This window comes from Schistocerca americana, chromosome 3, assembly GCF_021461395.2.
Source record: "Schistocerca americana isolate TAMUIC-IGC-003095 chromosome 3, iqSchAmer2.1, whole genome shotgun sequence".
NCBI classification, from domain to species: Eukaryota; Metazoa; Arthropoda; class Insecta; order Orthoptera; family Acrididae; genus Schistocerca; species Schistocerca americana.
In genome coordinates, this window is record NC_060121.1 from 649678419 (window position 1) to 649696557 (window position 18139).

At 39.3% G+C, this 18139-nt stretch overlaps 1 protein-coding gene across 3 annotated transcripts in view; it reads right to left on the reverse strand.

Moving 5' to 3' along the window:
* The window catches only part of LOC124605417, a 103213-nt gene that overhangs the window by 41473 nt on the left and 43601 nt on the right, over positions 1-18139 (reverse strand). For all 3 annotated transcript variants that reach the window (XM_047137072.1, XM_047137071.1, XM_047137069.1), the window contains exon 3: positions 10455-10620. In XM_047137072.1, coding sequence (XP_046993028.1) covers positions 10455-10620 — 166 coding nt within the window. The remainder of the gene's footprint in view (positions 1-10454; positions 10621-18139) is intronic.

Consider the following 18139-nt stretch of genomic DNA (forward strand, 5'->3'; position numbering starts at 1 on the left):
GGGAAATAGATCATAAGGAATTACAAACAAAAAAATACATTATAAAGAGGTGCCTTTTTTTTCTTTGTATGAAAGAGAGCCTATCAACAGACAAGCTTTCTTCTCCATTCTTTGCATTTGTTTCCACCACACTTTTTCCCAATTGCAGTGTACTCATTATCATGACATGATGTGTACCTGAGAAGATTATCACTTGTATAACAAATATATTGAGTTCAACAAAGGGGAAAAAGTTATATACACCAAAATGCCATCATATAAGAACAATATGTCCACAGAAATCATGCAGTCCGTGAAATATTAGCCCTATCTTCAAAACTAAAGAACCTGTCACGTCTGCCTAAATTAGTCTACATGTCACCAGTGGCACTATTAAAACATCAGTTGGACGCAAAATAGGCAAGTTTGAGATTTCATATTTGGAAGAATGAGTTTTAATGTTGCCCGATAGCTCAGTGCTCTGTGAATTGCCACAAGTATTGTTAGACACCTCTCTTTTCTGTGACTTTCAGTGACTTTTTCATGAAATAAACACTAGTGATTTCAACCTTCTCCTCGTACAAAGAAAACTGTCACCATTTCTCCTCTTCAATGACCAAAAATCCATCATCTTCACGCACCCTCTTAATGAATTGCATTTTTGTAGGGACATTACAGTAATACAACCAGGCTCATATCATTGTCTTTAGTGATCAATGGAAGACAGTATCTGAACTGTGAGAAGGGAAAGGGTGTGGGCAGGGGAGAGGGGGTTTTCCTAGCCTAAATGTGACAGTTCGGCTCCTTTATTTCTTCGTTTGTTGTCCTCGGTGTCAACTTACTGTGTTGCTACACTGGCTGAAAAATGGTGTGTGGAAGTACAACACTGATTACTTTAAATGATGCAGCCAGTAGGTGCAAATTTGCATTTCACAGTACTTTACTTTCACTGTTCACAACCCTCCAATTAACACACAGTTATATAGCCATTGCACTATTGTTTAACTTTTGATAAGCCTCATTAATAGGTTGCAGGCGAACATCCACATACTGCTACAATAATTTACTGTTGAACATCTACGAGCAGTTAAAAATATAACCACATAATTCACAGTTCTTTCAGAATAATCGTGTACATATGGAACAGACACTGTCATTGTTTTAACACATGGCCTAATTGTGTTACACTTATTTCACAGTTACGTTGATGCATTGTTGTTGCTCTAACAAGCACAGGTTTCTCGTCTGAAACTCGGCCTTGGACTGACTGTCTCGAAACCAAAAACTGGGTCCTTATATAGCCTCACAATAATAGGTACTGAAACTACACATTGTTCAAAGTTAAATTTACAGAAATTAGAATTAAAACTTAACTAATTAAATTAACTGAATACATTGAAAAATTTGTTCTTTTTAATAGCTGCTTCTCCTACAGGGGTTAAGCCGAATTATTTGTTTAAATCATGAAGTTAACATGTACAGTTATGCAAACAATACTTTTGACAAAACTGTTAATTGCTTTGGAATTAATTAAGAGCTGCCTTTTGTTAACATGTTTTCGAATAGAGCCAAATAAATACTTAAAGACTGCTACTGATTCGTCTTCCAAACATTTCTAATTATTATAGAATTTATATTTGTTTATACATCAACAATAGAATTTAATTTATGAAACAATTATAGATTTCACCCTATAACAAAATATACAAACTAGGCATAGTCAAAATAAATTAGAAAATCAATTACATACATAAAACTATACACAAAATTAGATCTGGTGTTATATTCTTTAAGACTAAGGGCCAACCTTTGCTTTTATGAAAATGCAGATTATACTCACATATGTTAATGGTAATTAGTCAGAAGTTAAAAAATTAATTAGGAGGCAGATGGCAAAACAAGAGGGGAAGTAAAATTATTTGCCACATACTTGGGCATACACCAGCCTTTGGCACAACACCTGTAACCAGTGGTAGTCTTGCTCTAGGTGCTCCCTCACCAGAGATGGTACATGCGCCCGAGCAATGCAAATACAATGTGTGTTGTGCAACATACACCCCCCCCCCCCCCCCCCCCCAGCATATACAAGCAATCCTCTTGACATGTCAACCTATCACACCCACCATAAAATGCACCAATCTCATCCATAAGCAGTGCATGAATCAACGACAACGGCACATCTGCGGGTCACGTGATCGCCAAGAACTGTGTGGATATCCTTCCACCTGCTGCCTATTTAAAAGACTGCTTGACCAAAAGCATGCAACACAAGCTCACACTCCAGGCTACACTGGCCACACCTAGCAGCTCGTCAATCAGAATTCACACTAGCTGCACCATATCGATCTTCCAGCTGTCAACCTCAGAGCCTTCACCTCCTTGGATGCTGGCCTTGCCTGGATTTGGTATATCAGTGGTAATCGATGGATGAGACGCAACAGCATCTGCATTGATCTGTCAACCATCACCCTTAGGAGTCTTCTTCACCTCCAATGCTGTGCTTCCCTGGTTTCTGTGCGCCCAGAGCTGGTATTCTTCCATGTGAACTTGTACTTAGTCATTACCTTCATGACCTATATCACAAGGGACTACTGTTACAAAACACATCACAACATTGTTACAACCCACACTGCGTCAGACTCTGGCTTTGTTATGTTCATCCAGGAAGTTCCTTTTCAGTTCTATCAACCAGAATGTACATTATGTTGAACTTGTTTCTTTATTGGCTGTATTAATAAAGTATCACTGGCATGCTACTTGAGAAATTATAATTTGTTGCATGCAGCCTACCACTCAGGACACTAAAGGATTTAAGACCCGATCTCCAGAGTAGGAGTCTCGCCTTTCAAAAGAACCATCCCAGCATTTGCCTGAAATCACGGAAAACCTAAATCAGAGTGGCCTGACACGGAATTGAACCGTTGTCCTCCTGAAGTCTAGTGTCAGGGTGTATACGTGGACAAGAAAAAAAATTCCTAGATTTCCCAGTCAAAATTACACTTTCTACCGGGTGAAGATACACTTTTTTCGTGTTAAGTGACAGTATACTTTTCCTTAGAACTGTAAAACTTATCAGTCCATTGAATGGTTATGGTTTTATACACTGGTGTAGTACTTCTCGGCTCTTTAGAAAACCTAACTCAGTAAAAAAAAGAACACGTTTTGGAAAGATCTTTGATGCGCAGCAACATGTACGCTGCATACTTTCGTATCATGAAAGTCTAAATTTAAATTCTACCAAACGCCTCATGTTACTTTCCGAAGCATTGAAATCAAGATTGCAATGCGATTTGTAGCCAGTCATAGCTCATATCACGTGATCTCGCCAGCCGATGACACAGGATATTCGAGCATAGGACACGTGATGTAGTCAGCCAATAGCGTTATCACTGTTAAGTAGGGCGTGCACACAAATAAGAAACGTTAATGGTTTAAATTATTATATATACTGTTACTACAAGAAAAGCAGAGCTTTCACATATTATCTTGGTCTCTAAGATTAATAAGCTGCAAGAGAAGCTAAGCTTTCACATATAATGTTGATCTTTTTTTGCACATGTTACACTTTAAGATACAGCCCACAAATGTGCCAGTAAATTTTTTAATAAAGACATAAATGTCTTGATCTTCTGGGCTCAAAATTTTTCTAAATGTTTGTACTCAAAGACTTGATTTTTAAATGAGAATCAAACGCTCTGTGATTTAAGAAATTCACCCGTACATTCTCACACACAGTTCATCCTACATAAAAGTAAATTTACGCTTTTCAAATAACCATTCACAATATTTTCCCATGACCTGTTAGAAATAGTTTCGTTTCAGTAGTTGCCAGAGAGTGCCAGATAACAGGCGTCACCGCGCTTGCGCAGCTACTAGGATGCTGGAAGCGCGTATGTTCGTAGGTGTAAGACATTAAAAGATCTTACATTATGTCATGAAAGAAACAAGACATCAGAGGATACTCCATGAGAATCTGAATTTCGTGCACATACTAAAACGCGTAATTCGGATTAAAGTGCACATTCGTATGTGCAGATTCGGATGTAAATTTTCTTGGAGTACCAGTGCTGTATTATCTAACGTTTGGTTCTTCATTATGGCATAATGCCATACATGCTAGAAGATGAAAACATGCACTTTTGAAATGCAGCGAACAGTTGAAACTAGCCAATAGTGTGGAATTCAAATAAATTTACTGCCTCATCAGAAAAGATTAATAAAAGCCAAATTTCTTTAGCAAATCGACAAAAATAACTTCATTGTTCTGCAAGGCGATTAACACTTGACTGTCAGAAAGGTGGAAATAAAATAAAATAAAATCTGAAACTAATAACATATTTTAGCCTTCTGTACTCATGTCAGTGTATTTTAAATCACTTGATAGCTCCTGGCCATAGAAATCCATTTTGTTTTCACTTGACGTGACAGCAATAAATGAAGAGGAAACAGCAAAATCACTAAACGTAAATGCCGGTCACGTGGAGATTACCCACTTTCCAACTCTAACTCAGATTGCTCTGTGCATCAGGAGAAAAAAAAAAAAAAAAACTCGCAGTCAATATTGGATGGGATAATTTGTAACAGGGAGAACAAGAACTCTTCAGAAAATTTGCATTCTTTATTGCCTATAGCTAATAACTTGCTTTTTTGTGTGACATAAAGTTAAATATAAGATACATGAAACCAGTAGAAGAGACAAGCAAGACAGTACACATTTCTTCAGTCCGTAAGTCCTAGCATTTTTTCTCTTCAACCTTGTTACAGCTTTACATGGCATGCTTTCCTTTCTGGGAAAGAATCTATTACCTCATCAAAGATCGTCAAATGTTTTGCTACATGAAAAAGAAATGTCTTTGTCTAATACTGAAAAATCTGTTAATACAAACAGTACCCAAGACTTGTGTGGTTTCTCAATCTGATTACGTCTATTTTGTCACTGTCTGCTAGATAAAACAAAATAGGCCTGTCTAATATTGCAGCTACTGTAACACACACCAAATAAACAAGACTGTTTTGACACAAATGGTCATTTTTATAACATGAGAAAATATAATTCACAAAGTACCAATATCAAATGCCTATCAGACTTACTACGAGCAAAAAGTTTTATGAGAATGAGATTTTCACTCTGCAGCGGAGTGTGCGCTGATATGAAACTTCCTGGCAGATTAAAACTGTGTGCCCGACCGAGACTCGAACTCGGGACCTTTGCCTTTCGCAGGCAAGTGCTCTACCAACTGAGCTACCGAAGCACGACTCACGCCCGCGAAAGGCAAAGGTCCCGAGTTCGAGTCTCGGTCGGGCACACAGTTTTAATCTGCCAGGAAGTTTCAAAAAGTTTTATGTTTGGAAATAGTTTCACATTTCATTCATACGCTCCAGCTTCTCCAGCATGAGATCGAAAAGTAGTAGTATGAAATTTTTATATAAATTTGGAATCGTGTTATTCTTCCATAATTTGTGTGATGTTGCCATTTCTTCTCCTTCCTCGTTCTACCAAACAATCTTGTCATCACTAATTCTGTAACTTATTCTCCGGTTAACTTTGCTAGCCCTGCCACAATCAACGGTTTAGTTATCTCGCATTTATTCTCCGGTTAGGCGTTATTACGTGTTCATACAATGCATTTTCCACACTACTCAGGCAGCTGCTACCGGGGACAGTACAACTGGTCCTTACTAGTGTAGCAGTCTGGTCAAAAATTTTCTATCAACATTTAATTTTCTTGGGTATACCAAGAAGAAAATACATAATCTTTCTTACCTATGATTCCTGTTAGTCGTTTATTTCCACTCTGGTAGTCTGAAACTATGGATTCCGCTGGTAATTATAACAATGCCGATCATTCACAAACACAATCAACCACATAAACACACAGCGATTGTCATTTACCCGTTTGGCTTAATTCCGCTCAGCTTGTATAGCCCCGTCCCCTTCTGTCTGCAGGAAAGTTTATTTGTAGATGCGACGGGATTCCCCTGGCAGATACATGACATACACTATACACACATTCAAAATTTAACTTATGACTGATTCAGAAATAAACTTAGAATATGTTCTAAAATATTCAAAAACCTACAGGGGTGCGTTTCAAAATCATATGAATAATCGACAGACCAACGTGCGCTGGATACTAGGCGCTTTGTGAAACACGGTTTTTTTCCTCAAGAATATGAATTTGGCGGCCCCCTCCCATTCCCCTGAAATTGCCACCCGGGGTAGATACCCCGGTTTGCCCCCAGTGAATCTGGCAACTTGAATGCGCCAGTAAAATTTTTCCGGGTAGCATTTTGCTGCATCTGCTGCTTATACAGCTAACAGTCACACTTATGTAGTCAGAAGCAGGAGAAGGTACTACACATGCACGACTCAACTGCTCATGCACATGAGACCGCCCTGCTCAAACAAATCAAAAGTAAACAGTTGTGACGTCACTCTCATCGGAGACGAAGGCAATTTGTTGTTATGAAGCACTGAACAGTCTTCCTAAGGCCTTTAACACATTTTGCTGTTGGCAGACGCTTGTATGAACACTGTGTTTAGTTGTATACGGCACATTTCCTTTGCAGCTTAAGTTTTATTTTCGTTTTTTTTTTTTTTTTTCCCCCCTCTCGTTCATGTTTTATTGCTGCAGTATTATTCTATAGTAGTGAGATACATAATATCCTTTGTTAGAGTATTGTTTCTTACCAGTCAAAATAACAAAAATTTAACTGAAAGCTAAAACAAAAAAAATTCCCGGGATTCCAAAAAATTCCCGAGTTTATCCCGGTTTTCTCCCAGATGAAAAAATTCCCGGGTTTTTCCCATATCTCCTGGTTGTCCCGGGTCGCAGACACCCTGAGTGTGCTAACCAATGCGCCACCTCACCTGGTCACTTCATTCAGTCTCAACTACCATTACTGCCGATACAGAACACAAAATGAAATGACTGTCACATATGTATAAATTCACCTTCCCCTTCCTTTGTTTCTTTGCTGTATTATACATTTGTCAAGGAAACTTATGTGCTTCTTATCCCCCCTCCCCCCCCCCCCCTCCCCCTCAATTTTTCTTTCAACAAAATAATACAAAAGACAGTTAACAGGAACGGGACAGAAACTTTTTTTTATAGCTACTTACAAGTCACATTAATAATACTCCATAATGCCAGATCTATGCTCCGCCCTACAAACTATTATAGGGGCGCCCTTGTGCTGAGCTGTAGAAGTTTATAATGTTTAAGAAAATTGACTCATCATCAGTGACTATGAGATATTATCTGTAAGTCAGATGTAGAGTCCAAGAAATTCCAGCATGCCACACAAAACAAGCACCGTCGCTTACTGTGTTCCGATGCGACAATGATCGTGACAATGCGAGCCACATGTTGCTGTATTTTCGATGGCAACGACTGGATCATCCACCTTACAGTACAGACCTTGCACCAGTGATTTTCACTTGTTTTTGTACTTAAAGGACTTCCTTGCTGACCAACAGTTCAATAACGATGAAGAAGTGAAAACTGCAGTTAATGGATTCACATTTGTTTGGCCTCGGAATTCAAAATTTGCTGAGTGTTATGACAAACGTTTCAACCATGGAAATTATGTACAAAGTAGATACAAATATGTACAATATTGACAAAAATATATTTTAATGATATTTACAGTATTTTAATTATTATTAAAAAAAACCTTATTCAAAAAATAATCTCATACTTTCAAACCAGGTACACTTTTTGCAAGTTTATTTTGTGTAGGAACACAGTAGAGAATTTGTGAGGGTCTTGTAATAAAGTTGGTGCACACTTAAAAAGCAGCGCTTTAGAACTTTATATGACTGGCGCTTTTGCAAACTGATTGGGTAGTCATATAAATCAACAGAAAAGTCTGTTTTCCACCTGAGAATGAGTCAGATAATATACACACTCTGACACAATGCATATGAGTCAGTGTTAAAGCAAAATTGTTTTGGAGATGGAGGTCAGTTCAACTGAAAGCTAGACTAACATTCACGAAGAGAGCCAAAATTAATATATTTGAGGAAACAATGGTTTTTAAAATGCAAATAAATACCTTCAATATTAGCAAATGCTTTGTTTATATGTATGAAGATGGTATCTGTCCTTTTGGACAGGTCCGAAAGAACAGATACCATCAGTGACCATGCAGCTTGTAAGAATGAAATGGGCAGGGGCACTATGAACATAGTGCGGAACAATTAGTTGAGAATGTGGGTCTCACGGGAGGCATGCCAGAGATAAGTCCCTGCAATCGCACTATCCTCTGTGTCCTTGGTGCTCAGATGGATAGAGTGTCTGCCATGTAAGCAGGAGATCCCAGGCTCGAGTCCCAGTCAGGGCACACATTTTCAACTGTCCCCATTGACTTATATCAATGCCTGTATGCAGCTAGGGGTATTCATTTCATCGTAATTTCAATGCTTCATCTGTTAAAAAAATACCAAGCTAGACTGTAGTGACAGTATTATGAAAAGGATAGACTACTACTCATCATATAGGGGAGATGTTGAGTTACAAATATGCACAACAAAAAAAACTGCTAAACATGTGAGCTTTCAGGCAAAAGGCCTTCTTCTAAAGTAGACAACACACACACACACACACACACACACACACACACACAGAGAGAGAGAGAGAGATTCACAATTAAGTAAGCACAGCTCTCTCTCTCTCTCTCTCTCTCTCTCTCTCTCTCTCTCTCTCTCTCTCTCTCACACACACACACAAACACACCATACGCGACCATTTTACCACTTTTTCTGACCACTGGGGTAGGGCTGTGGGCAATTGCGCGCATTGGAAGAAATAATCTGGGTGGGAGAATTAGGAGGAGGCAGCGACAGGGGGGGGGGGGGGGGGGCACATAGCAGGGTACGGTGGTGGACAGTAAAGCGCTGATTGCGGGAGTGTGCAGGGACATGGTGGGGACAGCAGCCACAGTGCTGTGTTCTATGTGGGCATGACAACCAACAAGATGTCTGTTCACATGGATGACTACCAAACATCTGTGGCCAACAGTCAACTGGACCAACCAGCTGCTTAACATGCTGCCCAACACAACATTCTTGACTTCAATGACTGCTTCAGAGCCTGCGCCTTTTGAATGCTTAATACCAACACCAACTTTTCTCAATTGTGCAGTTGGGAACTCTCCCTGCAATACCTCCTATGTTCCCATAACTCCCCAGGCCTCAACATTAGTCCATGTCCTTCACCACCTATCCCTTTCTCTGCTCCCACTCCAGCACTACTCAGCCTTACATTCCATCAATGCACCCACAGTCTTTTCTCCCCTTCTCTCCGGATCAAACCTTCTGACTGCAAATAGCTGCCCTACCCTGTCCCCCACTATGTACCAGCATGCTCCTACAAGAGGCAGTTTACTGCCCTCTCCCCCCTACTCTGTTATCTACCTCCCCGCCCCTCACACCAGCCTCCCCGTTACACCCACCACCCACATTGCTTCTCCCATCATGTGCGCCGTTGATCGCAGTCTGGCCTCAGTGCCCAGATAGTGGTTACGTGTGTGTGAATTGTGCTTGTGAGAATTTGTGTGTGTGTGTGTGTGTGTGTGTGTGTGTGTGTGTGCGTGTGTGTGTGTGTGTGTGTGTGTGTGTGTGTTGGCTACTTTAGCAGAAGGCTTTTTTGCTCTCTCTCTCTCTCTCTCACACACACACACAAACTACTATTACTGATGGTGGTGTATTGTGGCACAATACCAAGTCACAGGTGTGTGAACTAGATTGCATTTATCTCAGTTTTCTACATAAGGGTCTAAATATCATCAGCTATACAACCACAACTACTGCTGGCACTGGTGCTGGTGGTGGTGGTGGTGGTGGTGGTGCTGCTGCTGCTAGATTCATATTTCTTCTATCACAGGAAAATTTGAAATCTAATTGCAAAAACTGTTAAACATGAAAGAAATTAGTTTCCTGCACTGATTGTTTTTATTCATTTTATTTTGTATACTATGCAATTTTCAAGCAAACTGTTGCTCACTGTAATGTAAACTATCTGTTCTTAACAGGTTAAACATTTCTCTGAAAATAGCTACACAGCCAAGATGTCATAGTATACAAAATACAATCGATAAAACCATCCAAAGCAAGAAACTAATTTCTTTCAATAAGTTTATCACAGCTGTTAACACTGTCACAACTAAAATAACATGCTACACACAGGACTGGAGTCCGTGAGTTTGTGTGGCACACAAGTAAGATGATGTGGAGGTGTTGATTAGGAGGGGATGACTACAGGAGCGAATGTTGTATTGTGAGGATAACTCCCAGATTTCATACTTTTTTGTATGGCTGTCAATGGCTCAATGGTCCTGCTATTTGGTGAGTGGTCTGCTTTACTCCCAAAGTACTTACATTCTCCCAGAACTTTCCTTACTATATTTACAGTTACGAATTATACTCCTCATGTAATGAAAAAAGTAAACTACTCTTAAAAAACTAAATTTACCTGTGGTTTCCCTAAAAATTTCTTTGCTTCTTCTTCACAAATAGATGTCAAACGATCCAATAGCTTTTCTGACAGATTCTTACTTTTCAGTTGAATAAGCAAAGGAAAAGCAGGATATTCTTCAGGAAATTGAATGCAAGCTGTTATCTGCTTGTAGTGTGTTCGCCTTAAAACATAAAAAAAACACACGAATTAATTCACTGACTGTTCCAACAATTACCTCTGCAGTTATCAAGTACAAGTATCCTTAAGAAACAGGTAATGTAGGTGTAATCATGAATATCAAATTAAGACTTTCATGAAAAGTTTTGTTTTACTCAAAATGCTTATTATTGGTATACAATAGGCTAATAAAGATCTCAATGACACACAGAAATTAAACTTTTCTTTATGTATAAGCATCCTTGTTTTAAGTAATTTTTAGTGGCTTTTGTAAAGCAACATGAAATATAAAAACAACTACAAATGGTATGTGAAAGTCACTTGCATAATAAAATAAGCAAAATTAGATCTAAATATTTCTTCTAGTGAAAATTTAATTCATGTACCTCACAATCGAATGTATGATAGTAAGGTTAGCTTTTTTTAAGAGTTCCCATTATCTGGTTCATTTTCAGCTCTTCTGGGCTACAAAATACATGATATGATGCACATGAATAACCTTCATTTCATAAAGATATGACAGAATGTGGATAATATGGTTTTTATTTTATTCATTCACATGCTTACATGGTCATTTTACAATCTTATACAAGGACTTTATACATAAACCAATACATAATATAAAACACACACACACACACACACACACACAGTATCTTAACTAGTCCACAGTTCTTGGTGTCACTGAGTGCACCAGGAAATTTCCGTAGTCAACACTTTCAAATCACACGATATATCGTTTTCTTGCACAGTTGTGCACTGGAGCATCTTTAAACCCCCATTCATACAAACAGGCCACGCCTTTGGTGCCCTCTACAGAATTGATTCAGAGCTGTAGTCTCCTGGGAAAACAAAATCCATTCACATGTTTAGTAGGATCAATAATAAGGTGAGAATTTGCTGGGGGAAACTTCTGTCAAAACTCTTTCCACTCTTCCCACACATCATATACAAGAGGTGCACCCTGTGTTGGACAGGTTGGTTTTCTGGATTTAAGTCTGCTTGCACATATATTCTGTACCAGATTGCACAGAAGTGAATTCTGATGAGAAGTACATTTTTTGGAACTCTCTTTAAGCTGCTGCTCCTCGTCTAATTGTTAGGGGTGCAATATAACATAATACACACAAAATACATACAGTCATTTAAGTGACAATGATTTAGTAGTGCCACTAATTATTGTCACCACATGGTTTAGTTTAACATGTGATGTTCCACATTTGTTGTAGATACACTTATTCATGTTTATTACATGTGGAATGACCCACAATGAATTATAAACAATTAATCATAGGAATGTATTTGTCCTAACTTTAAGTCTCTTTACACCTCTACTAAAGTAATCATTCTCTTACTATGAAGATGAATCCTTGGATACCAAATATTTCTTATCAATACAGATCATTAAACAGTTTTACAGTATCTCTTTATTTTATACTCATGACAACACCACTAAATAAAAAACAAAAATAGAAATTCCTCTAATACAGACTTTCAACAAATTAATTTCACACTTCTCCTGTGAAGAGTATATGAATCTCTATTAAACGTGCAAAACTAAAATGGGATATTGACCTGTGTAAGTTGTTATAGGAATCACATCATACATTGTTATGAGGCCAGTGTCCTCATCGCACACTTACAGCATTTATGAGACAGCCACTGAACCAGAAGAGTCATATGTTTTGAATGTCGGGCATTATATTATCAGTTTCCTGGCTTTTCAATCTCTTCCAGGAGGCACCGCCTTATCGTAGCACTGTCTGTGCAGGCAGGAGAGTTTGTGTGCTCAGGGGAAGCTGAGAGCTATGCCGGGGGCAGCCGACGGTAGCGTAGCTACTGGCAGGTCTAACCGAGCCAGACAGATCTCAGCAGAGGAGTGAGATGAAGTGTGCCTCACAACGACCTGTCTTACATCCTACATATTCCCTACCCTACCCTTTCCTCAGTTACCACTCCTTTCCTCATCTAATTATCTTACATGCCACTGCCTTGTGGTTAGTCTCAGGAGGGATGAAGGCTAAGGGAGAAAACCCTGAAAGAAAATCTGGAGTGGGGCACAAAGGCGGTTGGAAGGCATAATATGTCCCCTCCCAGCAGTTCCTGCAATCAAAATGATACCAGACGTATTGGCATGCCTCTCCTTTGGACACTATCATTTAGGTTGGGAGGGAGACTGTGATGCATGGGCAACTCATGTGTCTTCATATTTATCAACCAGGCATGTAGCATCCTGAAGAGAACACTTCAGCAACATCTAAAGACATCGGAACAACACCGGAAGAGGCAGTCACCGGCTACGAGCTCTGTCTGATTGGCGTAAGACTCGAGCGCCAGAGGCCCCTTCCGACGGTGGGAGAGATCACTGCATCTCACTGGACAGCTACCACCCGTCTCAAGTTGGGCAGCCCCCAGTCATTAAGGTGCTATCCCACCACTACCCGCCTGCTTCATAGGGTGTATGGAGCTTAGAAGTGATCTTCAACAAGCTGGTAGATAAAGTAAGGAAAAGGAAATAATAAAGAAACTGCCATTTTGTATTGCCACCTGGAATGTCAGGACCATGTGTCCAAGATGTATTGACGATACCCAAGAGGTTGATTTCATTCGTAAGACTGCAGTTATTGATAGGGAACTCCATTGCTTGAATCTGGACATTGTGGGACTACAGGAGATGTGGCTACCAGACACAGGCTCTATTAGAGAAGCTAATTACACATTTTTCTGGCAGGGGATGTCACAAAATGAGCCAAGACTACACAGTGTAGGAGTCGCAGTTAAAAACACCCTCCTGAACAGCATGATGCCACCATCTGGTGGAACAGAGTAGATTCTTACTTTACAAGCATGCTTTTCAAGTGGAACTGGTTCAAATGGTTCAAATGGCTCTGAGTACTATGGGACTTAACATCTGAGGTCATCAGTCCCCTAGAACTTAGAACTACTTAAACCTAACTAACCTAAGGATATCACACACATCCATGCCCGAGGCAGGATTCGAACCTGCGACCGTAGCAGCCACGCGGTTCCAGACTGAAGCACCTAGAACCACTCAGCCACTCCGGCCGGCTCAAGTGGAACTACCAACATCTTTAATGTGTACGCTCCCATCTTATCATCCAACATAGAAGGATCTGTTTTATGATTTACTCAGTGACAGAATACCCTAAGTACTTGGCTCAGAGTCACTATATATTGTAGGTGACTTTAACCCTTTCGGTCGTGGCGTCCTCATGTGAGGACAGACTAAATAAATGCTTAATATATTAAAATTCGTTAAATTTTACCATTTGTAATTGTTGTGCTCATATTGTCATAAGCAGAGTGTTTATTTGAAATCAGTGTCGACATCTCTCAATCTGTGGTACACAAAACAAAACTGAATGTGCACAGTCACATGGACGCTTCCCAGTAATCTTTGTACCTCCCATCAGCCAGGTAATATCTTCTGAATTTAGGTTAAAAAAGTTATTTGTGCAATAGGAAGGTGGATTCTTGAAGGTGAAAACTAAAGGTGTCTTTCAGAACAAAAGGTAAGTGACATATTTATAACTTTATACATGTCTCCAAGTGAGGACATTGAAAGGTTTTAATAGCACAGAAATTTAGGACATTGTTTTGATGTCTTTTTAGTCATCTTATGGTGATTTCACAATACCCTGTGTCCAAGACAGACAAAGTCCACTTACAGAAGAAGAAGTTATAGAGATCTTTAATTCATCTGAAACTGACGAACTATGTGATGATCCTGGCAATAATTTTGAACAAGAGGAAAATTGTAACAGACAGAAAGGTAGCTTTGAATGTCCAGATTGGTAAATCTGATATCTACTCACGTGCTTTGTATCTGGATGTGGCAGGGCGACAGCCACACCTACTGGGCATTTAGCAGGCTTCGCACCCAAAGACAACATGCAGTTACCTGCTTTTGAAAATGAACATGATTTTCAACAGCCATTTTCAATGGTTTATAACCGGTTTTGCAACCTGAAAGTGGACGCATGTTTGCTCATGCAGGTGATATTGCGTGTGTACATGCAATTGAGTACAAGAAAAATGCTCCAGAATTAGGTGTTCCTAAAAATAAGACCCTTGATTTGCTTCACTTTAGGGCAGGTGTGACCAAAGTACTGACAAAAATAGATGAAACAACTGCCAGGAAAAGGGGGCATCCCGCAGTGACAGTCCGAGTTCTTCAAAACGGGCCAATGCGGAGGTTCATCCAGAAACTTAAGTTCATTTGGACAACATTGGATATCTTCCAGAGGTCAGTAACAAATAAATCATTTGACAGGTGCAAGAAACTGGGCTGCAAAGACAAAATGGAAATTTTATTGTGTAAAATGTAATATTCACTTATGTCTGGATAAAAAAATTGTTTCCTTGATTATCATTATTCACAAGTGTAAAACCATGGTTTATGTATATAATCATTAAGTAAGCTTTGTGCAATTTATGTATTTTGGTGAAATAAAATCAAACAAAATACTTTGACTTTTCGACTTATACTGCACCCACTTGAACACAGTGTCCAAATTTTGGGGACGCGTTGTATCCCCCCCCCTTGGGGGGCAACTCAGAATATTTTATACATCTGAAAAATCATTATCTAATTCGAGGAACTGGATAGCAAAGCCATGACTTTTTTATTCAGGAAAAAAAAAATTCGTGACCGAAAGGGTTAATGCTAGAGTTGGGTCAGATAATGACATGTGGCCGACTTGTACGGGTCATCATGGAGTGGGAAAAATAAATGATAATGGCCAGAGACAGTTAGAAGTGTACTGGTTTCATGGTCTGTGTATCACAAACACATATTTCCAACTTAAAGATTGACAAAAGGTGACCTGGAGATACCCCCACTCTCATCACTGGCACAAACTTGATTTTGTCATAGCTAGGCATACAGATTTAAAAAATGTCCTACTGACACGAAGCTATCATAGAGCTGACTGCAACACTGACCATGCTTTGGTGGTGAGCAGACTGAGACTCACCCATAAGAAATATCACACCCTAAACAGAGAGGTCAACCACGGATCAACACATATCATATTCATAGCTCACCACGAAAACAAGAATTTGCCATTAGTTTTGAAAGTGATTTATCAAGAAATGCACAAACAGAAATGAATATTGATAACAAATGGGCACAACTTTCTGACGCCATCTACATCTTGGCAGTATTAGCCTATGGAATCAAAGACAATAGAAACAAGAACTGGTCAGAGCAAAATTTGGAGGAGATGGAACCAGTAATTGAGGCAAAACAGAAAGCCCTGCTTGCTTATAAAAGAAACCCAAATGGAAGAACTCAGGATGACTGACGAGAAGCAAAGAACAGAGCACAGCAAACATCTAGGAGATGCACAAATAACTACTGGCGAAATTTATGTGCAGATACACAGAAAGCTGCCGATTCTAGAAACATTAAGGCTATGTACGGTGGTAATAAGAAAGTAGTTGGTCCAACTGTCAGAAAAAAACAGCTCTTCTGAAGACAAAAACAGGAGAAGTTATTACTGATGAAGCCAAGCAGATGGAGCGCTGGGTTGAACACTACCTCGAGCTGTATGCAACTGAAAATGAAGTAAGGAAGGATGCACTTGATGCCATCAAACAAATGCCAGTTATGGAAGAGCTTGATGTAATGCCCACTATGGAAGAACTTGGCAGAGTAATAGATTGCCTAGCTAATGGAAAGGCTCCAGGCGAAGATGGGATCCCTGCAGAGATTATTACGTATAACAAGCCTGTCCTTATATAGCATCTACATTCACTTCTCACAACCATCTGGGAAGACGTCTATATCCCACTACGTACGTGAAATTCAACGATTGTTACTTTGTATAAATAGAAAGGAGACAGAAGTGATTGCAACAATTACATAGGCATTTAACTGTTGAGTGCAGTTGGGAAGGCTTATGCAAGAGTCATCCTAATGTGATTGCAATTCCTAGCATCTAGAATCTACCCAGAACTCAATGTGGTTTCAGACATGGCCGATCAACTGTGGACATCATTTTTTCTCTACAACAACTGAAAGACAAGTGCCATGAGCAGCGGAGACCACTGTATATTGCTTTTGTTGACCCCGTCAAAGCATTTGATTTAGTGAGCAGAATTCAGTCTGTTTCAATGGCAAAATATCGGAATCACTCCCTTTAAATAGCAGTGTAAAGCAGCTCCTACTCTGTTTGGCATTTTCTTTTCCCTTCTGCTGAGATTTGCTTTTGAAGACTGTAAGGGGGGAGTGTATTCACATGCAAGGTCTGATGGAAATCTCTTCAACATTGCCCGTCTCAAGGCCAAGACCAAAGTCAATACAATTGTTATTCGCACATTGTTACACACAGATGATGCAGCTCTGGTAGCAAACTCAGAGGATGAGCTGCAGTATCTAATCAACAAATATCACATGCATGTGGAAAATTTGGTCTTACCATCAGCCTCCAAAAGACTAAGATCATGGCACAGGGAACCACCAACCTTCCATCCATCAGCACTGACGGCAATCCTCTCCAGGTAGTTGATGATTTTACCTACTTGGGATCTACAATCTGTAGCAAACTTGTCTGTGGACACTGAGATTACCAACAGAACTAGCAGTACCTACTCATGTAGTAACCGTTAAGACACACCTCTTCCCACAGAAATATTACCTCTAGACAATCATTCAAATCTCCATGGCAATAATGTCCTTGTTTATGTATCCTGCTTTTTCTCTCAGGTATAGATCAACATTCTCATCTAGGTTCACCTGTTCTTCCCGACACACCACACATTTTTAGGGTACAATATCTTGTTAATATCATTTACAGCTCTACCTTCTCCATCTGCACATGTATCACGTAACATACTCTTACTGTATTCCGTATTCATACCTCATCCCTAATCTGTCTTCTGTGCTGTATTCATTGTACTCTTCTGTATATAATCACTCATTATTTACCTGCATACTACTGTAACTCTGAACGCCTTCCTATTATATATTTCAGCAATTGTATTTGGATGTTAGCCTTAAAAACTAAGGGTATATCCCTTATTCCTCCGTTAAAAGTGAAAGAGCTAACAGCTAGTAACACTTAAAAGAAACAACTCATCTCTGTTTCGGAGCCCATCTAATGGCCAATGATTGCTTATTTATGTAGTTTACCAAACACAAATGTAACCCTAAGTCTTTCAATACATACAATTATCTCACTGTGCATGCATTATTTATTCTATCATGTTGCTCGTAAAATACAGGATAATTATAAGTAATTACAGTTTTAAAGAAGATAGGGAAAAAGGTAAGAGACTCCTACACAGAAATCTAAAGCTGAAGAAACATAGCAGACAACTCGATATTTAGCATGTGTTAATCTGACAAATTAACACACGGTGTGAATTTATGTGAGAGGTGTTTCTTAGGACACATATTCTTTAATCATGTCTTAATCGTACAGATCTTTTTCTTTACCATTCAAAAGAGTAGATTAAGAAAACAGCCTTCAGGTCTTGAATCCTTAATATTTTTTATT